This window comes from Triturus cristatus, chromosome 6 (genome assembly GCF_964204655.1).
Source record: "Triturus cristatus chromosome 6, aTriCri1.1, whole genome shotgun sequence".
Taxonomy (NCBI): Eukaryota; Metazoa; Chordata; class Amphibia; order Caudata; family Salamandridae; genus Triturus; species Triturus cristatus.
Genome location: NC_140589.1, coordinates 775,127,703 through 775,150,708, shown reverse-complemented (window position 1 = coordinate 775,150,708; position 23,006 = coordinate 775,127,703). Strand labels below are relative to the sequence as shown.

Below are 23,006 nucleotides of genomic sequence, written 5' to 3'. Positions count from 1 at the left end.
TAATGCCCCAAGTCCTCACAACTTAGAAGGACATTCACATCATGAGCCAGATCCCCAAAAGTAGTTGAAATTAACTCATTCAATTGCCTCTGAGTGTCGCTTTACACATTGAATTAGCTACATTACGCCAAGGTTCTCACATGCTACATGCTAGGTGTGCTAAAATGAGTAACAGGACCATGACTAGACACTTGAGTTGGGGAACAATTTATCACATCGCAGGGTCTAAGTCAATCGTTTTAAGACAAATCACTCAGCGGGGGAAAACATTTGTTCACGAGAATTGTTGGGGGAAGAAACTGGGATAGGGTAGGACATGGGGTACTCTGGAAAAAAAAACAAGTGGCAGGATCTTGATCTTGGCACTTTTGTGGCAGCCCTCCTGGAAAGCATGGATTAAATCCTTGGCCATCATGGGGTTCCTAAAGGTTACGATAGCACAGTCCCCCTCGAATTCCTTATGCAATTTCCCAATCCAACCCACCCTTTGGCCATTAGAAGCAGCCCTGGAACATGGAGTTTCCCTTGATCCAGTGGACAGTTTTGTTAATCAGTTTCCGGGTGGACTCGCTGGCGCCGGGGCATAACATCAGTACGTTTGCAATAATAGAAACATAGAGGCGCGCAGCTGGGAGGAGATAACATCTAGAAGTACAGCCAGGAATTAACCCTAAGGGTTTAAAATTTCCTGCTACATGATGGACCCAGCTTGTGTGTCAGATGGTACAGATTACCTCAGTCTAGGGGTAAGAACAAAGGCTTGGTCTTGCTAATCAGGCCAGTAGGCACCTGCCCCCTTCACTCACCAGAGGGATGCTGTTCCTGGGAAGGTCTAACAGGGCTTAGGCCCAAATTAATAACCCTCCCACTGAGCTTACCAAGGTTTGGACCAATAGCTATAGAATGTAATTCCTCCTCAATATGCCCCAAATGATTAAACAACCCAGAAAGCATAGACTCAAAGAGGTCAACAATCCCCTTACCAAATTACCTATGGGTGGACAAAACTCCAACTCTGTCCACCAATAATTATTTTGTCCCTAAAGTCCCACCCACCATCTCGAAGCTGTCACTATAGATGAATCTGCAAAACAATGTCTTGCCGATGAGCGGCAATCCCTGAGATGTCAGTCTACAGACAGTGTGTCTCTGGTGGGCACTTGTGCTCAGTGCATAAATGTGTGTGCAAAGACTGCAGCAGGGCCCGGATCACACCGAGCTGCCTGAGCCTTTAAGGCACTGGTGCTGATGTGCCAGGCGCTGCCACCCCGCTTCCCTATAAGTACTTTTTGAGTGGTTCAGGGCCCCCTTCCTTATCAGGTACAGAGTCTGGAGACCCCAGGGTCAGCCGAAACATCAAGGTGTCACCACTCCATAAATAGAGGTGACTGTACTTATATTGAATAATCTTTATCATGATGCTTTGAATAAACAGTCCACAGTCCACATCTACCCCCCACCTCCCCCTAATTCAGGCTTTTGGTAATGGCCAAAGTTTCACCCTGGTGCTGACAGTTGGTGTGCTTCTCATAAATTCCACATCACTCCTCTTATGTACTATGTGTTATCAGCTCTATAACTGTGCTCTTCAGGGTATCACTTCAATGCCCCTAAAGAGAGAAGACTCAATTTCCGACCCTTTTGAAAGGATGTTCTTTATAACATGGACAGTGCACCAGGCACTGGGACATGAACTGCGAACAGTAAAACGCTCCTCTCACACCAGGGACAAAGGTAAGAACAAAGAGCCTAGACTCACAATATAGAACCCTGCATATAGTAAGCCAAGCACAATCTGTAACTATCAACTTCCCATTTTTATTGTTTAGCATACTCCAGGTGAGTCTGTAATTTCAGAAGCAATGGAACGCATGCTCCAGGTATATATAGTTTTACAGCGATGGACCAAGGCTTTTTTGTTCTGTGAGCCTATTGTGTGCCTCCAATTAGAGAGGGTCTTTTTTCACACCTCAGAACCCATCTTGGCTCTGACGGTCTGCCAAAGGCCACTGCTCTCCAGGGCATGAACCGAGTAACTTCGAGCGGACCGGCGTCCGCAGGCAGGTAGGAACTAACATAAAGTGACCTGGGGACTAACATAACGTGACCTGGGGAATGTGGCATGACAAACCACAATATACACATCATATCCTCATAGAATAACCCAGAATAAGGTAAAATAACATCAGAAAACAAAGGCTAACATAAGAGCAAAACATAGTAAGGTGCCATGATGTAGCGTGAAATTACATGATAGCATACATAGCATATCATAACAAAGGTAATGAATCATAGGCTATTATAACAAAACACAGCATTCTTTGACTGATATGGATGGATGTTCATAATGTATTGATCAAGTGGAAGGGGAATCACTGGGCTTTACCGACAGGTCAGTACTCTGAAAGGCCACTAGGACTAGGGGGAGGTCAAGTTCACATCCAGTAGTTGCATGGTGTTCCTGCAAACAGCGTGCAGAGCACGCAATGAGCTCCCGCACAGCTTAAGGACCTTCACTGTGGGGGAATAAGAATGGGCCATAAGCAACGGAAGAAGCTTGTGTCTCCGTGTGCTGCTGAGAATGCTTGAGTTCGAAGGGAGCGGTGAGAGTCAGAACAATACTATCTCCTAAGTAAACATGGATCTGAAACTTTCCAATAATTAGTTCTAGGAGCAGGAGACAGGAACCTAAATACAGGTAGCTTGGGGTGTATGGGATTCCACTAGAATGGATGTGCATTGTGCCTAGATGAGTGAGCTTGTCCTGTGCCACAGTGGGTGTGTGCAATGATTGAGTTGGGTTGGTGTGGCAGCACTCACCTGCATGCTGATGTAGTTCTCGAAGAAAAAGAACACAATAGGTGCAGGCAGCATGCAAGATACGATGTGCCAGACCCCTCAGGCCAGCAGGTATGTGGACGTCGAGATCATCATCATGGTGACGGGGAGTAAATAGCGCGAGGAGTAAGTGTGCAAAACCAGGGACAGCAGCGTGGTGCTACAGTAGAGTATGAGCAGGCAGCTTCCGATAGCAAGAGAGGTGAGGCAGTATAAGCTGCCGGTAGAGTTAGGGTTCAAGTCCCAACCTCTGTCTTGCTACTCATGCCGGGTTTACTTTAATGTTGGCTTAGGCTGGCAGGCAACATGAACTTGTGAGGAGGACCAGCTCCCACATCAGCTCCTCCCCGAAAGGTGGATTTCTAAACTCAGCAGCCAATCCGTTACCAGAAAGCCAAATATTGACCGAATTTCAGTTCCTACTGGACGTTTCTGTTGACAGTCTTTTGTCTAACATGGTCCTCTTTTCATGAACAAGTTAGCATTCCATTCCTCTGATCAGGAAGGACCCGATTGTATCACTGAGAACTGTTTGGAGTATATGTCATTGTTAACATGGACAATAGAGGCAAGTATTAGATTCATGCGAGCATTTACCTGGTTACAAAATGTAGCGGTTCTCATGCAGGTGAGTTATTTAAGTATTCATGAAATTATTCATGAACTTATTTTTAAGGGTGGGCGGTAAACTCTGCAACACCACACTGGCGAAGTTTTTGCAGAACTCCGTGCTCCAAGCAGAGCGCAAAGTGGCAAATCTCTGCCTACTCCGCTGGTGGAATGGAGTTTGCCGCCCAGCCTCATAATATCGTCTTTACAATTAGGATGATCCATCGGCATTGGATGCTTTAGAGATACTAACTTGGTGGAGGTTGCTGACTTTTTAAGTGTAGAGCCTCTATTGTGTTTTGTAGGTAATGGCTGGGTTTGGCTAGCAGTCTGGGAAGGGGGCAAGAGGCACAGGTGTAATGGGGAAATTCTGACTGCATAATCATGACAGATATGGCCAGTAGTGTCTTCACAGTCAGTTAATGAAGAAATTAGGAAAGGCCTTTTCTCAGCAAGAAGAATTTCTTTGTCTAAAGCACCCAGAGTCTTTTCTATATACCCACCACGAGTGCCAGACTCCTTAGCAGCACCCCCTAAGTATTAGGGCCTAGCTTATGTTTAGCCATCTATAAACATTGTAAAGCAGATCACTGAAACAAAACAAAAAGAATAAAACTGTAATCAAACTAGGGATTTGAAAATGAAACTCAAAGCATTTAAAAAGTCACACAGAGCCTCAAAAAAGCCAGGCTCAAGGGGTGTGACCCAAACCAAACCTAAAATGGACCCCCCACCCCTAGCCGCTGATGTCATGCTCCTCCAAGCTTGAAGTCTCCTAGGGTGGTGACAAAGAGACCCAAACAGTGACTAAATGCAGATAAAGGCACCAACAATGCTGTGGAGTGTTCTAAAGTTCCACAGTCTAAGAATCATAGGCACCACTTAACATAGATGAAGCTGAGGTTGGAGTCCCAGATATAAGGCAGATGCCCCATAGATAGTCCAAAAGAAGGGCAAAAGACAGCTGGCTTGAAGGCCCCAAGTAAAATGAAGGTGCCGTTTGGAAAAATACCACTCTACCAAAGAGCCAGCGGCATAATAGGGTAATCTAGCTCTATGAGACTCCCCCCCCCACCCCCCCGGGGATTGGTAGTGTCTCATGACGCTAGTATATCTGGGATAGCTCCCATAATAAAGAGCACGTGAAGTGTATAGACTACAGGGATACCAGGTGGATGAGCGCAAATGACGATGGAAATAGCAATGCTATATAGCAGTCTTAGGGCTCCTTCCTCCAGAAAAGTGCAAGTGTCACAAGGAAAGTCATCTAAGGTGCAGGCAAGGGCAAACTTGCCTATATGTAATGTACAATACCATATAGAAATGTGGGTTAAATATGACGTTGAGACTCAGGTGATAAATAAACATTCATACAAACTCAGTCAATGGAGAGGTGAGCTCAATATTAGAGTCAGTATCCCTTAAATGATTGAAAAAATGCAATCACACAGGATACCAATAATGGGGTGACCTATCCTATCCCAGCTAGGGTGCGGCAAATAGCAAATATCTATACTGGTAGAGGACAGAGCTAAGTAGCAGATGGAATACATTTAAACAGGGACTCTGTGTGCGTACTCAAGTGAAAAACAGACCGAGGTTGAGTTATTGGTGCAAAGATCCAGATAAAAATCAGCAGTACCTGACTGGAGCAGACCAATCTTATTGGGGGAGATCAGATAGCAGTCTGGGTATAGAATCAATGGGGGTGGTCTTGCCCAGCCTCCTCTAGGCTCTGACCGTCCTGGGTGAGCCTGCGTGTGTCCCACACAGTGTGGTAAAGTGTTGTGCTTTATAGCGCTTACCAAAAGATTGTCGATGTTTCACGGACAGCCTTGTGAGCTTTGTAGCCTCCTGGGTAAGGTAGTCCTTCTGGCAGCACCCCATGCAGCGGGATAATGTGATGTGCTTTATAGTGATCCCTAAAAGATTGCAGGTGTGTCAGGGTCCGCCTTGTGGGCCCAACAGCCTCCTAGGTGTAGTAGTCCAACTGGCTGCGTCCCACGCAGTGGAGTATAGTGATGAACTTTATAGCGCTCAGTAAAGAATTGCAGGTGTGTCAAGAGCCACCTTGTGTGCCTTACAGCATCCTCGGCGAAGTAGCCCGCCTGTCAGCATCCGGCACAGCGGGGTAACGTGATGTGCGTCACAGCGCTCACCAAGGGATTGTAGGTGTCAAGGTCTGCCTTGGGAGCCTGGAAGCCTCCTGGGTGAAATAGTCTGTCTGGCAGCATCCCGAGCAGTGGGGTAACATGATGCGCTTTATTGCATTTGCAAAATAATTGCAGGTGTGTCAGGGGTCACCTTGTAAGCCCCACAGCCTCCTGGGCATAAAATTCTGATTGACACTTCCCCCTTATTCACAGTCACTGGAAGTTCTCCATTCTGTTCTTTCAAAACTAACTTGATGGTTCAGTTCATGTACTCGTGAGTAGATAACAGTATACACCATTAAGATGACATTGCATACAACGGGGTCTATTTACTGAGATTTAACATAGTGTTTGTGTCACAAAATTGATGCAAAACGAAGCTAAATCTTTGTTCACCTATTTACTTTCCAGCGTAAAACCTATTTTACGCTGGAGAATAACTTAAAAGTGATGCAAAACATAGGGTGTACCATGGGTGGTGCATTGGCGTTCCCATGCAACCACCTAAGGTTTCTGACGGTAAGCCCTAGACAGGATTTGACGTGAGAAAATAGCACCTGTTTCAAATAGATGCTATGAAGCAACAAATCTTTCATTTCTCCTTTCTTTTTCGACTTTGTATGTGTGCTGCACTGTACATTTGAACTGGGAAAAGGTTTCAAGTTAGTCTAAGAATTGCATTTTGTACTGGAAGGGTTTCCTTCTAGTGCAAAACCTATGCTAAACTCATAGAGACACCCTTGCACTATGGTGCAAATGTGTGTCTGTGGTGCACAACAGCATATTTCTGGGAGAGGGGGGAGAGTGCCATATTTCTGTAAATATGGCACTCTCCTGCTCTCTCCTTCTCACGCAGCACAGGGCAGCATTTGTGACTGCTGCACTGAGAATCTAGTAAATCTGCCCCAAATTGTCAGACACTTGTAGTACTGTTTGCTTGTTACCATCAAAATCTTTTCAATGACAAAGAACAATTTATAGTTTGCAATGAAATCAAATGTGTTCTTTACTTGTACTTGCCTTTATGTAAATGAATAAGTCCTTCTAATAAATGACAGGTATGACCTTTTCTGAGTTTAGCAGACAAAATACCTCATCAAAAATATTGTGGATGCCTCGTCCCCTGTATTACCAGTGCATTATAGACAATGGCACTTATAATGCAGCAAATGAGTTATCCACTGAGGTTAGATGGATTATTCGCTCTTCCAAACTCTAAATAAGGCCCATAGTTTCTTTAAAGGAAACTAATCAGTTAGTACTTGTTCATCCCTAACAGCCTAAAGGATTGTAATTGATATAACCATCACATTTTGAATAGATTTAAGTTTATCTGTTGTCCCTCTGCTGTAGGGAACATGACATTCCATATGTGGAAAATGCTTGATTGGTATACTTAATCTTTATATGTTAACAATGTTTCTTTCATTATATTGCTGCAAGGTCAACAATTAAGACAAGAGAATGTGCCCTTCATTGGTGGATCTAGTAACACATGGACTCACATTTCTCAGCTCTAATAAGTACATTTCTGAGTTGTTGCCATGTCTTTAAATATTGGTTGTCTATCTGTGAGAATGTTTCTCATAGTAAAATGATCATTTTTAATTTGTTTGCAATGCTGAGCATTTATGGATGAATGTGACCCATTACTTAGATTCAAGTGCTTTGGATTTCAAAAGTGATTCTCCTGTGAATGTCTGCAATTTGTTTTCTTGTTGTAGTAGAATGTTCTGCCGATTCCTCAATCTCTCAAACATTCTTTTTTTGCAGTAAAGAGGGTTAAAGGTTTGAGATAATCTTTTTACTGGGTATTAACTGATTTAACAATAGAGTGTTAATAGCAATTGGTGGAAGGAAGCTTGTTGCAAGACATAAGTGGTTTCTGTCAACAGGTTCAGTATAGATATATTATATTGAATTTATGATTACCCATGCTGATACACATAGGGATGTACACATACAGTGTATTCTTGGAATAATGTTTCTTGTATAACACCCATTAAGCTTGGAAGCAAAAGAACATTGAACAGGGATGAGAGCTCATGTACACAATTCTGGTAGAATGAGGTAGTTTTCTATTAGGTTCCACTATGTAGGGGGTAATATAGGATTATATGTACCAGATGCAAAAGAACTATCTTATTGACTTTGGTTCTATCTTTCTGTAGGTATAACCAATCTACACTTTCTATGCCTTCCTGTGTTTTATATAAGTATACAAGCTTTAGTGTGGCTCTAGTGTGGCTCTAATGTGAAAGTATCATTTGAATATGATTTATCGAACAGTTGAAAGTTTACAGATATGTCATCTGATTGTGAATGATTCAAGATTGTTATTATAGACAACTCAGAAGGCAAGGACTCAAGTTAATTTTTTGTTTAATTCAGAACACATTTTAGAGAGTATGAATGTGATTGCAGGTGAAATCTCAAATTCACTCAAGAGCAACAGAAACACCTAATAAGTTACAATCATATAAAAAATAACCTGTTGGATTTGCATTAATTTCACTGATTAAAATGTTCAATCTGTGGATATGGCTTGATAGATAGTAATGATGTTGTAAAAATGTTACAATTAAAGAGATACAACACTTCTCATTCACACGGAATTAGGATGAATTGATATCAAGCAGATGCTAAGCCAGCATGTTTTCTTACTAAGCACATACAATGGTGAATCAGAAGGTTTCACAGTAGTAAATAACCTGGAAAAACAGACACAACTTAACACACATGTTAAAACTGAGAAGAATAACCAGTCGAACAACATTAATAACTACCTTGGCTATATATTGTGTGAAATAATCATTGAAGCATAATTTTGGACCAAGGGGCATACACACACAAGCATCATATACATGGTAACATGTTTGTAAAGGTAACATATGCAGATACATTCTTAGGGCCTGATTCTGATGCGGTTAGGAAGGCCTCCTAACAGCATTTGCTCCGTCTAAATCGGATCGGGAATGTATCTTTCCAACTGACTCAGAAAGGTTTCCAACCGACTGAGTATGATGCGAGTTAGGCATTAGGACTATCTCAATCCAAACTCGATGGCATTTGGAATGACCAAGCTGTACGGAGCAGAATTGTACGTCTCCATGGGCTGCGTTTCCAAACGACCGAGTACGATGCTGGATTTGGACAGCCTTTCTGAATCCTGCCATCCAACTCGAATTGGCAGTTGGAATCAGACTTTGGGGGCCTGTAGTGGGCCCCCCTGCACTGTAGCCTTCCCAATAGGGTCTGTGGGGGTACCCATGGATCTTACCAGCCATGCACAGTGTGGCAGGCACCAGGGAGTGCCCTCCACAGGGAGCCCGATTTTCCCCAGCCACCCCTTTCTTCAACAGGAGCCTATGCATTCGTTCGGAACAAAGGCTCCCATTGAAGTCAATAAGACTCCAACCAAATCGTATCTGGAAGCATCCGGATGCATCGTACTCGGTCAGTTGGACTCTCCCGATCCGATTCGGTTGGAAACCATTCCCAACCCGCATCAGAATCGGGCCCTTAGCGGACTTAAGGAAACTGTTCTAAGTTCTTGTAACACTGACATACTCTTTATATTTAGATTTATGGTAGTTTATTACAAAACTACAGTTTACTATTTTTCTGAATTGGCATGTTTGGAGTGTTATGCCACCCATTATTGAAATATGTTTTTTGTTAGTTTTCCATTCAACAAATATTTAGACAGTATTGGATGGTGTGGTTGAAAGGGCGAATCGAGCTTTTGTTCAGGTGTTCTAGTCAATGGTCAAGTATAGATAATTAGGGACAATACATTTACTTTTCTCAACAAAATGTGTGTCTTATTGTGGTGGAGTATACAATGGAAGTGCAGATTCCAGTACAGGTGCCCTTCTTTGACCAGAATCTTGATTACTAGGCTGGTGCACTGTAAATACTTGAAATATTGAATTAACACGGGGCGTGGCCGAGCCGCTGACCAAGAAGGCCACGTGGCACTGAAGCTCCGCCAGCCGGCCCAACTCTTTAGCTATATCCCCCACATCCTGCACCGTTACTGCCACAATCGCAACACCGCTATGTCGCAGATGTCCCACTGCACGCGATGATATGCGTTCATCTCGAAGTGGCGCTGCCGTAGCGGTGGTCTGGTGACCTTCATATGTGAAGCGGAGCGTGAGGTGCCTGTGGCCTACCCCATCGGCGGCAGTGGTGAAGAGGATTGCCGAGTTCTGGTGGCCGCAGCTTACCAGACGCAGTGACCCTTGCTGGTGGTGAGTGATCCGGGTGTTGGTTTAGCCTGCCTCCTCCCCCCCCTTTTGGCACCTGATCGACCCGATAGGGGTAGGGCCGACTCTGGTCGCCCCAGTGCTGCAGCTCACACTCCCGCCTCGTCCCTAAGGGCCCACGGGGACAGGGTCTGCGGGAGAGCCTGGGAGGCAGCCACTGGTCATCGCTCGGAGCACAGTGGGGGGTGGTTGGAGTCTGCCTATTGCCCCCAGCACCTGGTTTTGCTCCCACTCTGTCCCCGTGGCCTCACAGCCTACAACAATGTGGCCTGTGCTGGCCCTGCGATGCGTCTGCCCACCCCCAGCGGCGAGAACCCTAATGCCCTCCAGCACCACAGGACACTACCCTGGTGGTGGCCTGATGGAGCGGCGTGCTGGGACTGCGCTCAACCTAGAGCGCTGCTCATTTGGTGTGCTTCTGGCCCTCTCCTGCCAGTTGCTTCCAGCTCCTGAAGTCTGCTCCACCCTTCCTCCTTTCATCGGCATTGCAGCACCACTATATCTGCACTCAATTATCCTGCCACAGCAGCATAACGTGATCACCTGCATGTCCCAGGCGCCGCATTGGCAGTGGCCACAACGCACTTCCACGCCATCTCAAGGCCTTGCTCTGTGCGACAGTTAAAAGATTTGCCTGACGCTGAGGGGAAAACTAATGCTCGCTGCACTGTACTCGGAGGCCCGTATACTGGCTACAGTGCTCCGTGGCTATCTCCATCCTTGGCCCGGGCCCACTCCCCCCTCCACTTCCAATTCAGTGGTCCCATCTTGGCGGCCTGACTCGGCTCGCTGCACTACAGCATGGGCCGCAAGGATCCTTAACAGATGACCCTCCGCTTCGAGAAGCTGGTTGAGAAGGTCGCTGAGGAGAGTTCCACCATGGCGGAGGGCGGCCAGAGTTCGGACCGCACTGATGCCTCCTCTGCCCCTTCAGCTGCATTACTCCAGGAGATGAGGGCAGGCTTTAGAGCCTTAGACGGGCGTTTTGACGCCCTCGACAAGAATCTGGAGGCATTGGGGGCCAAAATCCAAGTTCATGACAGACGCTTAGACGTGGCAGAGGCACGTATCTCCAATATCAAAGACGGCACTGCTCAATCTGTTAAAAGACTCGAGAGGGTGGAGCGCATACTGAAAAAGGTGGCTATCAAGAACGAGGACCTTGAGGCGCGCAGTCGGCGCAACAACATCCGCATTCTGGGGTTACCAGAGTCCACTACCACTGGCCGACTTGACCTTTTCGTTGAGACCCTACTGTCAGATCTGTTTGGGAGGGAGTCCTTTACCCCCGGCTTTGTGGTAGAGCACGCCCATCGCACCTTGGGGCCTCGGCCCAACCCAGGCTGCCCTCCGTGCCCTCTCATTGCACGTATTATGAACTTCCTTGACCGAGACACTGCGCTACGCCTCGCTAGAGAACACAGGAACACCACATGGCAGGGCTCTAAACTTGCTTTATATCCAGACTTTAGCATCATGGTGCAGGAGGCCCGTCGCAAATATAATGGGGTGAAGGCCACCCTTAAAAACTTGGGACTGAAGTACGGCATGCTGTATCCTGCCAAGCTAAGGGTAGAGGTTGGTGGCCCGGCACGCATCTTCGACAATCCCAACGAAGTGCAGGACTTTTGTCGCACCTATAAACACAATAACAATCAGGCGACTGCTGGTGGGAGCGGGTCCTCTCCTCCACATAGTGCGTCAGATGCGAGCATGGAACTCTTCTCTGACTCCGGAGTCGATTGACACTGCTGCGCTGCTTTTTCTTACTTTAGCTAAACTGTATGGGGATTTCACTATGCACCAGTTTAATATGTTGCATACAGTTTATCGACTGGCGTGGCATTGCCACCCCTCTTGGTGTACACCTTGGGTTTGTTTATGGCTTTCCTAATGTACCGATTCAAGGTTATTTTGTTCCACTGTAAAGTCAATTGGTACTATAACTCTTGTTCTCAACTATGGGTTTGCCTTGCCTTTCTTGTAGTAAGGTTGGGTGGTGGGGGGATGGTTGTTCCTACATTACAACTGTTGATTATCTTTTACGTTGCTCACTGTCACAGACTGTTTTTCCACTTTGGTGCTCGATTCTATCATGCATTTCACGACCTCTAGATGGCTCAGGTGGGTGTGGTTGACAGACCCTCCAGTCTGTCCTTGATGTCCTGGAATGTCCGGGGTCTCAACGACAATCATAAAAGGAGACAGGTTGTTCATTATTTACTCTGACACAATGTAGACATTGCCTTCCTGCAGGAGACCCATTTTCCCACATTGGACCATGCTCGCTTTGCTTCTAGTTGGGGCGCACACAGATATGTAGCTAATTTTAGTAATTACGCGAGAGGAACTGCCATTCTTATACATAAGGGGGTCCCCTTTAGCCGCCAGTCGGTCGTCAATGATGGCGAGGGTAGATACACCATTGTAATTGGGTCATTGATGGGTCACAAGGTTGCATTACTATGTGTTTACGCCCCGAACACTGACTCCCTGGAATTTTTCCACTCTTTGCAACCCCAACTCTCCAAACTAGAGCCCAATTTGTTGCTGGTAGGTGGGGACTTTAATCTCCTTCTCAATACCGAACTAGCTAACACTGCCAATTCCCCTGACGCTAAACCCCAAGCGTGTCGTGCTCTCCTTGAACTGTGAAACCAATTTTCTCTGATTGATATTTGGCACAGACTTAATCCTTCCCTTACTGACTTCACACATTATTCAGCTCAACACAATACCTGGACTAGAATAGATTATTGGTTACTCTCTCCTGGTGTCTCCTCCTGGTATTACTCACTGAAGATTCTCCCTAGGACATACTCCGACCATTCCCCGGTCCAGCTATTTCTCCGGGTTCCACGACCTGATGGGTTTGAGAGGCAGTGGCGCTTCCCTGGTCTCGCCCTCCACGACAACCTTTTCCTTCATGAGATCTACGAGGCCATTGAAGACTATTTTACTATCAACACCACTTGGGTGGTCCTATGGGAGAAATTTAAAGCGTACATAAGAGGTGTTTGCATCACCAAAGGTGCGGAAGTGCATAAGGCTCTCCGCACCACTCTGGCGCGATTGGAAGGGGAGCTCACAGATCTTGATAACGGGGCACGACACACCCCAGCCTCTCACTTGGCGGGACGGCGTCTGGCCCTCCTCTCTGAATACAGAGACACAGCCAATCGTGAGATCCTATTTTTGGGCAAGTACCAAACCGCTCGACGATATGGTAAGGGCGATCGCCCAGGTCGAGCACTGGCTCAGATGCTTCGCCCCCCCGTACAGTAAAGCATACATCCCTGAGATTAACTCTGCCGCAAATTAAATACTTACCTCCATCACAGATATTCACAACAAATTCCTGAATTATTACACTTCTCTCTACACCTCCAAACTAGGGCGGGACCCTACTGCGCAGAAGGCCTATCTCTCTGAAGTCGCACTAGTTTACCTAGAAAAAGACATGCAAGACTTTCTGGCCTAGCTGATCACCGAGACTGAGGTCCTCGGAGCTATCGATGCTCTCCACGGTTCCTCTGCCCCCGGGCTAGATGGCTTTACTGGGGAATTCTACAAGGCCTTTAAGGACCTATTGGCGCCACAATTGATTGAAGTATACGCTGAGGCCCTTGAGAAACAGATCCTTCTCCCCACGCTATGCGAAGCTGTTATCATTCTTCTCCCCAAAGCTGGCAAAGACCCGTCCCTCTGTGGGTCGTACAGGCCTCTGTCCCTGTAAGAAACTGGCTCTATATTAACTGCACCAAAGTGAGGTACAGTGTGTACAGAATCCAAGGGTCTCCAGAGGTTTGGCAGAGGTTAAAGTTAGATAGAACCTTACTCTCTAAAGTGGTAGCTTGGTCGAGCAGGAAGGCAGTATCAGAGGACAGTGTTAAGCATTTGATGTACACACTCAGTCAGCAAATGAATTCACACACTCAAGAACTGAACTCTAGGCCAATTGTTTTTGTATAAAAAGATACTGTTGTTTTATTTCTAGAACCAAGAAAGCCTGGTACAGGTAAGCATCTAAATACTTTGCAGTAGCAAATTACTTGTATGAACACAGTTCAGAATTGCAGTATAACTTGTACTGATTTTCGTTACAGTTTAAGTAAGCAGTTTGCAACACTTAGCAGGTATAGTACATTCGAATGAATAGGCTTTTTAAGAAAAATGCAATTAATTCGTTTTCAGATTACTTTTGATAACACAGGGCTGGATCCTAGATTTAGCACTGAGACATCTCCTGAAAACAGTTGAGTACATTCGTTATAGTTAGAGGTACGATTTTTAAAGAATATTATTGTATTTCAAAAGTTGACACAAACTTTTTCACATAGAATCTCCAATGTTATCCTATGGGACAAAATTCACTTAGCAGGTAAGTTACTTTTGCGTTACTTTAGTAATCCAGTGCTGGACTCCTAGATTCAGCACTGGGACATATACTTTAATCAGGTAAGTAATTACGTTTTTGTAGTTTGTACGATTTAAAAATAATATTCTTGTATTTCAAAAGTTGACACTTTGAAACTTTTTGGGAGAAAAAGTGTCAATGTTATCCTATGAGGAAAAACAGGTTATCGGTTTCGAGGTAAGTATTCGGTCTTTGAAGTTAGGGTTCTGGGGCAAGACTCAGGGGTCTCCCAGAGTCAGTTATGCACTGCTGTTGCACCCCCAGTGGCACCAGGGCGGCCGGGTGCAGAGTGTTGAGGCCCAATGTTATCCTACGGAGGATAGGGGTACTCCGGTTGGTGGCTGCTGGCAAGCAGGCCACAGGGTTTTGGGAGCAAAGCTCCTAGGGTTAAGCTCAGGGCAAGTTGGGGATCAAGTTAGCACCAAAGGGGCACCCTCAGCGGCACTAGGGCGGCCGGGTTCTGTTTTGAGGTCGGGTGCCCTGTTGATTTCAATGGAGATTCTCCGGGTCAAAGAAACACTGCAGGCTCGGGGACGAGGATCTTTCAGGAGTGACCACCACTTCGAGGGGTAAGTTGGGATGTTGACGGTTGGTTAGGCACCACGGTGCAGGGGTGCCTTGGGACATCAGATTTTCTTAGCCGCTCTGGTCGCGGTAGGGGGGGTCCTCTGGATTGAGGCTGCAGGCATCATCAGGAGGCTTGAGGCAGGTCAGGGGTTGCCGGACCTTGGGTCAGGATCGCCATGGGGACCTCCTCGTGGTATTTTTCCACTCAAGCTCGGGTGCAGAGTGGGCTGTATTCATGGGTCCTGGTTGGCACCAGAAGTTGCAGTTCAAACACATCCAGTGTTCACGGGAGAAATAGCTTGGAAAGTGAAGGCAGGCAGGTCCTCCGGGGTTTTTGAGGTTGCTGTCCGCTGGACACGCCGGGGTTTTTCAGGAGCAGGTTTAAGGGGGAGACTGGCCTGTAGGGCTGGGCCCAAGTCAGTGGTTATCATCCTCTTGTTAGCTCTGCACGGCTTCTCGTCCTTCTTCTTCTCTTCTTTTTCTTGTGGTTGCTGGATCTGTGAAAGGAAGGTTCAGGGTGCCCCTAAATACTAAACGTATGGGCGTTACAGGTAGGTAAAGGGCAGGGACCAATGGGTCCCTTCCTTGGCGTAGGTACACCCCCTATTCTGCCACTCTCCAGTGGGAGGGGGGCAGGAGCCTGTCCCTGGTTGGCTGGGTTCCCCCATCCTCAAGATGGTGGGGACTCGAGGTTGTGCATCACCTCACCTCCCCCACCTTTGGAGTGGAGTTGGCAGAGGTGGGCACACCTCTCTTCCTCACTTGTTTTACCCGCCAGTTCTCCTGCCCAAAGTGGGGGGTAGAATCAGTGGGGACCAGTTTCTGAAAGCAGCAAATGGTCTGGAGAAGCTCACAAAGGCGGCATGACTTTGAAGCTTCTCCTTCGTGAACCCTGCCCATCCTGGGGCAGGAGGCTTGGCACCTCGTCCCAGGATGTGCATTGTTTCAGGCCCCCGAGAGCAGCATGCTCTCGACCCAGGGGTCCAGAAAGATGTCTGGTGGTGGCAGCCTGCGCAGCCACTCAGTCAGGTTGCTGGGAGTTGGTTGAGTTTCAGGGGGCATCTCTAAGATGCCCTCTGTCGTGCATTTTACATTAAATCCCACACTGGCATCAGTGCGGGTTTAATGTGCTGAGAAGTTTGATACCAAACTTCTCAGTCGTCAGTGTAGCCATCATGGTGCTGGGGAGTTCGTAATGACAAACTCCCAGCACCATATACTCTTAATGGCAACACTGCACTTACAGGGCCCAGGAATGGACTAGGGCTCATGCAACCATACCCTCACCACTGGCATAGGGCACTCAGATATAGAGGTGGCTGATGTATGCCAGGGCAGTGGTTTGTGGGCATGGCACACAGGGATGTGTGACGTGTCGACTCTTTGTTTTGTTCTGCACCAAGACACTCAGCCTGCAAAGGCAGTGTGTGTGTGTCGGGGCACAGGGCCTCTAAGGGTGGCACAATAAGTGCTGCAGCCCTTAGAGGCCTTCCCTGGTCACAGTGCCCTGGGCACCTGTGGTACCATTTACCAGCGACTGACCTGTGGCCAGAGAGGCCAATTGGGTTTAGGCTTCAATGCAGTTTTAAGGAAGGAACACAGGCCCTGGGTACCTGATTGGCAGGAGCACAGGGCACACTCAGTCAAAATACATCAGCAATTAAGCAAAAAGTGGGGGCATACCATGCAAAAAAGGGGGCACTTTCTCACAGTCCCTACTTAATTTAGATTAAAAAATACTCGCAAAAATTATTGCCAATCGCTTTTCACAATTGATGGAATTCATTATCTCCCCTGCGCATTCCGGCTTCGTCCATCACCGATCGACCTCTTTGAATCTTAGAACATTGTTCCCGGTCCTCCACAGGATTAACCCCGAGGTTCCTGCCGCTGCGATCCTTCTCGACACAGAGAAGGCCTTTGACACACTCGAATGGCCTTTCTTCATGTCTATCATGCGCCGCATGGGTATGCCGGTCGGCTTTATAGCCACCACGGCTCTGCTCTACAGCCGACCCATGGGGAGACTTCGCCTGAATGGCACGCTCTCCCGACCATTCCTTCTCTCTCGCGGCACATGCAAGGTAAGCCCTTTATCACCCCTTTTATTCATTGTCGCCATGGACCCTTCAATTCAACATTTCCAGGAGAGACACCTACAAAGAGGTCTTCAATTTAACACTGGCCCCCTCTTGGTTTCATTGGATGCTGATGATACTTTTTTATACGTCAGAGAACCCCAGTTGAACTCAGAAACGCTCATTAGAGAGATTCTTCGTTTTGGTCAACATTCCGGTCTAGGCATCAATTGGCACAAGTCAGTTATCTTTCCCTTAACTCCCAGCACGACCTCCTGGTCCTGTGAATTCCCTCTTGAATGGTGCTCGGACTCAGTCAAATATTTGGGCATACACGTCCACTTGGATATGGACCAGATTATCCGCCTTAATTATGGGCAGGCAATCGGGGCGCTTGAGGCCCATGTGGAGAAATTGCTGCGACTCCCGATGTCCATTGCGGGCAGAGTTGCCACTATTAAAAAGATTGTTCTCCCCAAATTTTTATATCTTTTTAATAATATCCCCATCCCCTCCCGAACAGGTTCTTTTTAAAGATATGGTCGCATCTCACAAGGTTGGTCTTGGGCGCACGTCCGCTGGCAGGTTCTCACCTTACCATATGACAGGGGCGGGTAGGGGGTTCTAGATTTCCACTTATATTATCTCGTGGCTCAATGCAGTTATGCCTTTGCATGGTACCACCCTGACGCCAGAATTCCATTTCTTCGCCCAGAGGCCAATTTTGTTCTTCTTGAGCAACTGGCTACTGTCCTGTCTAGAGGTGTGCCTGAGGACCCTACCGATATACAGACTGTTTCAACTACCAGCTGGGCATGGGATAAGCTTAATGGATACACAGGCACTCAGGTGCAATACTCCTCGGCTCTTCCTCTCCCAAACGCTCGCTGGCTTCCTATAACAGACGAAAAGCATGTGCAACACACAATGACCCAGTTTGCCATCTCTGTGCTGGGTGACCTGTATCCCGGCGGACATATCTTCTCGGCAGCAGAGGATGGCCGCTTCCGTGATGCCACTTTCATGGACAGCTTTGTGCTTAAGCGGCTACACTCTGCTTTGCGGGCAAAGCTTCCTGGGTTCCCCTGGAACTGGACTAGTTTGCCCTTCTTTCCCTTATCATTGAAAGTGAGAGCGGAGTGCACCTTATATCCAAACTCTATAAGTCTTGCTCCAAGATGATCCCGACCATAGATGATAAGGTCCGTAGGGATTGGGAAGGTAATCTGGGTCGCCCTATCACAGATGATCAATGGGCCAAGTTCTGTACAGTCACGAAAGACATCTCATTGAACAGCGGCATAAACTGCTACATTTTAAGTTCTTACGCAGAATTAACATTACCCCTGCTAAAGCTCATAGACTTGATCCGAGTAGGCCGCACACTTGCCAGAAATGCTGATTTCGCCCAACTCACTTGGACCTGCCCCACTATACAATCATTCTGGGAGAAAGTTCACAAAACGCTAGGTGACATGACTAAGCTCTCCCTCATCCCCACACCCGGAAGTGGCACTCTTGGGTTATACAGTGAATTTCCCCAAAACTTTTCGGAAATTCGCATCCCTTAGCTTGCTGTTAGCCAAGCGAGAAATCACTATTTACTGGGGAAGTAGGATTACCCGCACCTTGCAAGGTTGGTTGAATAGTCTAGCCTACTGCAACACCAATAGTGAAGTCTACGCCAGCACACTGCCCTGTTCCTCCCGTCCCAAGGACAACTGGAGTCCCTACAGGACATACGGAGACTCCATTCGAAATTCCTCTGATTCTCAGTTGGATTCGGGGATAGTCCCTACAGGTGTCGGGTAGACGGTCAAGGCCACACACCAGCTGGATTTCCTATACAGTATAGCGCCCTGTAGTGAAAGTCCCTCCTCGCCAAGGGATCTCGCACACGGGGACTGAGACTGGATGGGAGCATGATACCTACAACCAGATAACGACTGGATAAACGCTGGACTCTGGGGGTGCCTTGAGAATTGTATTAACCGTCAAAATTCTCTCTACCTGGCTGCTTTTGTTCTCCTTCTGATTTTGAGCTAGGACAGACTCTATGTTTTAATTTCTGTGCTATGGTAACTTTCTCGACTGCAATATTATTCAGTGAGCACCTCTGATTGTACTGATTTGCTGTGCTTTGATGATCAATAAATGAAGTTAAAATATATATATATATATATATATATATATATATTGAATTAACACCCCGGTACTTACCTTCTACCTGCAGGCCGCCATATGGAGCAATGGCAATTGAGGTTCTGCAATCCCAGCCCAATTACCGTTTTAAAAGCCACCACTAGTTACCATTTACTAGCCCACTCACTCACTGACTCACTCAATTTATCTTGCAGTAACATACATTTAATCAGAATATCATTATACAATCCAACTTGTGGCTATGCAGATATGACCTGGCATATTATAGTAAAGATATCAACGTTTGAATGAGAACATAAAAAATCCAAATAAAAGCTGAGTTCAGGGAATTTGAGAAGGAGACGTGTTAGAGTTAATTAAACATTTTACCACTTTCGTTACAGCAACAGTAAAATCAGGCTTTTAGTAGGAAAATGAGAAATTACCATATTAAGACTGAATACCCTCACCAGATTTTGGATATGTGACTTGAAATACATCAGTGTCCCTAATTTCATCTTCGTACATTGGATCTATGTATTCTGGTGTTGCAAGATGCCTCATCACGTTATGTCCCCTGTGTTGAATTAGAAAGGAGTTTGAAGAATCGCCAGTTTCGGCCATGATTGGAGATCCTGCGATAAAATATAAAGCAAATTAAAGAATATGATTAGAACTCTTTCTCTTTTCTAAAAGACTGAACCTCCCTGTTCAATGTATTGTATATCATTTTGTTTATTGAAACCGTAACAATATCTAAAAACAAAGGGGCAGATTTACAATAACTGGCGCATCCCTGCATATCAGCAGAGATGCGCCAATTATTTTGCATCACGGCAGACACCTCTTGCGCCACCATGGATGCGCCACATTTACAATGCGGTGCACCATGGGGCAAGAATAGACAGATGCGTGATGCATCTGCTGCCGTAAAGGTGACGCATTGCTGGAGTCGCGTCACAAGCGCGACGCAGCTCCAGCAAGGCTCGGGGTGCCCCTATGCCTAATATGCTGCGTCGATCCTTACACCTGCTTCAAGCAGGCGCAGGGTTTTGACGCGGCATGGCCGTAAAAGTGACTGAGTGAAATCTTGTTGATTTCACTCAGCCACTTTTAGGAGTCATTCCTGCGCCGGAACGCCCACATGTGGCGCAGGGCTTTACAACGTGACGCATCTCCCTAGATGTGTCACGTTGTAAATACCCCGCAGCATGGCGCTGACTTTGCAACGACGCTGCTTCACAAAAGCAAACGGCGGCGCAAATGTGCCGTACGGGGCTTGTAAATCTGCCCCAATATGTCTCACTGGCCCTAAGTTACAGAGTAAAACCTTGTTATTTACAGAGACAACACAATTACCATGATTAAAATTGCTAAAGCAGAGACATTCAATGAGAGCAAAGAGAGTTACGAAGACATATTCAGTGCTCTAATAGTTCTATTTTCTGGTTTACACATATTATCCACACATGCATGTTTCATACTGTTATCAGATTTAAAACAAAATTCCAATGTGGTAACCATAGACTTGGCCCCACTATGTGAATACAAGTTTTAAAATTGTTTTATGTGATTCTGCAAACCTTCACAAATTAAAAGTAGCAGAATACATCAGATCCATACGTTTTTCAAATAGTCTGGTCACAATTTTCAAGATTCTCATACGTCCAAGAGAAGAAAAAGCATTAATCCAATTTCTTTCATCTAGTCATTACGTAATAATGTCAATCTGTTTATAACCATTTGGTCCACCATAATACTTATACTGTAACAGTCAGCAGTACACAGCCAACTGCAGCTTACTCCTCTTACACTTACAAAAGACATATCTGCTACTGGTCGTGTCCATCACCTACTACTGCATCATACCATAAACCAGACTGAATAAGAAAAGAATATCTTAAGAGATCTGTCACATGGAGCTAGCCACTTGGAGGACTCTTAATGCTGCAATAAAATACAATAACATTAAAAACCTGCATACTTATTTAACTCTAACCAAACTGGAATTTAGTCTTGTTTCATTTTTAACTCCCTCAGACTATTTCGAATGCACATTTTTTTACAGAATAGAAATGAGTGTTGGTGGATGCAATTATTCTATGGGGTGGGCAACTGCCCACCTCAAGGAATATTCACAACTCTTATCAGTCATTAAGCTAACCGGAGCTCAACAACCTAGTAGTTATGGCACAGAGTGGACAGGCTTAACTTAGGGCAATGTGTACAGTATTTATGCAGTAACAAAGCAGTAATAAAGTCAGAGCATCTAGGAATAAACATCCAAAAACAAATTAGAAAAACATTGAAAATAAAATATACAAAATAACACCAAAATGGCAAAAATCCAATAAGGGGAAGTTTAAAGTTTTAAGTTGAATCAGCTCCAAAAAGCACAAAGCACTAATGATAGTCTTTGGTAGCGGTACACCAGGACCAGGGTGCAATTTGAGGCCGAACACAATGGAGTCCTGGTCAGACACAATATGTTGATCGGCCCTGGTGAAGGCCTGGAAAATCAAACAGTTCAAAAGTGTTCAAGTCCCAAAGCAGAAATGGAACTTGTCACTTTTTGAGAAGAAAAACCCTCAGTGAGAGGTCTGTCATTGAAATTGTAACCAATGGTGTGCGTTGAAAGACCAGATACTTGAAGCAGGTTGGTCCAGCTGAAGCTATGGAGCTTTGGACATTTTTGATGAAACTTTTCCAAGTCCCAAAGCAGAATGGGTCTTTGTCATTTTTTCGATGCTGCTTGGAGCTTTGAGAGGGATGGAGTTGAAATTCAATATGATGCTGTGGAACTGCTGGTTGGATGCTTTTTCCAGCAGTTCCCACAGAAGCTTTGGAGTGCTGGAGCAAAGGTTTTCAAAAGTTTCCAAAACTTTCGTCTAGTGTCAACACAACCACAGGAATATGCTTCTATGGCCCCAGGTCAATTTTCCATGTCTACCCCAGGAGGATGAGTTGCCAGGCTCGGGTATTGTGATTAGAAGAAGTATGGTGAGTTGCCATGGTAGATATACAAATTAATTATGTAGCGCTGCTGTTTACAGGACTTCTAAATGTTGCAGGGTACTTTGTATTTATACATTGTTAGCAAAGGAATTCAGGATTTTGTTACCACATGGAGTATTAATAACTCCCTCTGCTGCTAGAGCCCCGGAAAAGTTACTTTTGACTCAAAAGTGAATACATCTCCAGGTTAGTGGTCTAGGTTTTCCTAAAGTGTCCAACAATAACCCATTCCCACACCCTCCATCTCCCTTGAGTGAGGCCTCTTGGTACGTATCAGGGCTGTGGTAAATAGTAGGTGCATCAACAGCATTGCTCGACTTTCATAGTTAAACTACTCAGGCTGTTCAGCACTAGTTCCAGGGACTGGCAGGCATGGGATTAGAGGGGATGTGCTGCAGGTCTATGGGTGCTGAGGCTGCTGCCAGAGCTTTATCACATCACCCAACACCTAAGCATGGCCCAATCGTCCAGTCTGACACAGCTCCAGAGCCATCACCAAGGCCAGTGGTCAAGCCATCGGGTGAACAGGCATCAGAGCTCGGGTGGTATAGCACCAAAAGAGCCTGACAATTGGCAATGGGCGGCAGGTAGGACTACAGATGATGTGGGGCAGTGCTCCCCTGCAAGGACCCTGAACCAGGTGAGGAGGAGTCTCCAGAGGATGCCGATGGTCCCTATGAGGAGGAAGAAGAGTAGCAATTCCTGGACGCAGAAGAAATGAGTGGAGGGGGAGTCTCTGTGATGTCAGCTTACTGTTGGAGACGCTCAGATGCATGGTGGATGAGTCAGATTTGTCTTGTCTTCCTCAGAATCTGAGTGACTTGGCCCAGGCCCTAAGCACCTTTCATATGGAACCTGCAAAGTTGCAGCTCATCAGACTGATGAATATCAGACCAAGTGGCACTGATTATAGTTC

General features: G+C 46.1%; 1 protein-coding gene across 1 annotated transcript in view; it reads right to left on the bottom strand.

Annotated features, from left to right (window-relative positions):
* Positions 1 to 23,006, bottom strand: part of LOC146817854 (amine sulfotransferase-like) — a 286,462-nt gene that overhangs the window by 244,611 nt on the left and 18,845 nt on the right. The window contains exon 2 of the mRNA XM_085611337.1: positions 19,546 to 19,710. Within this exon, the coding sequence (XP_085467463.1) occupies positions 19,546 to 19,710 (165 nt within the window). The remainder of the gene's footprint in view (positions 1 to 19,545; positions 19,711 to 23,006) is intronic.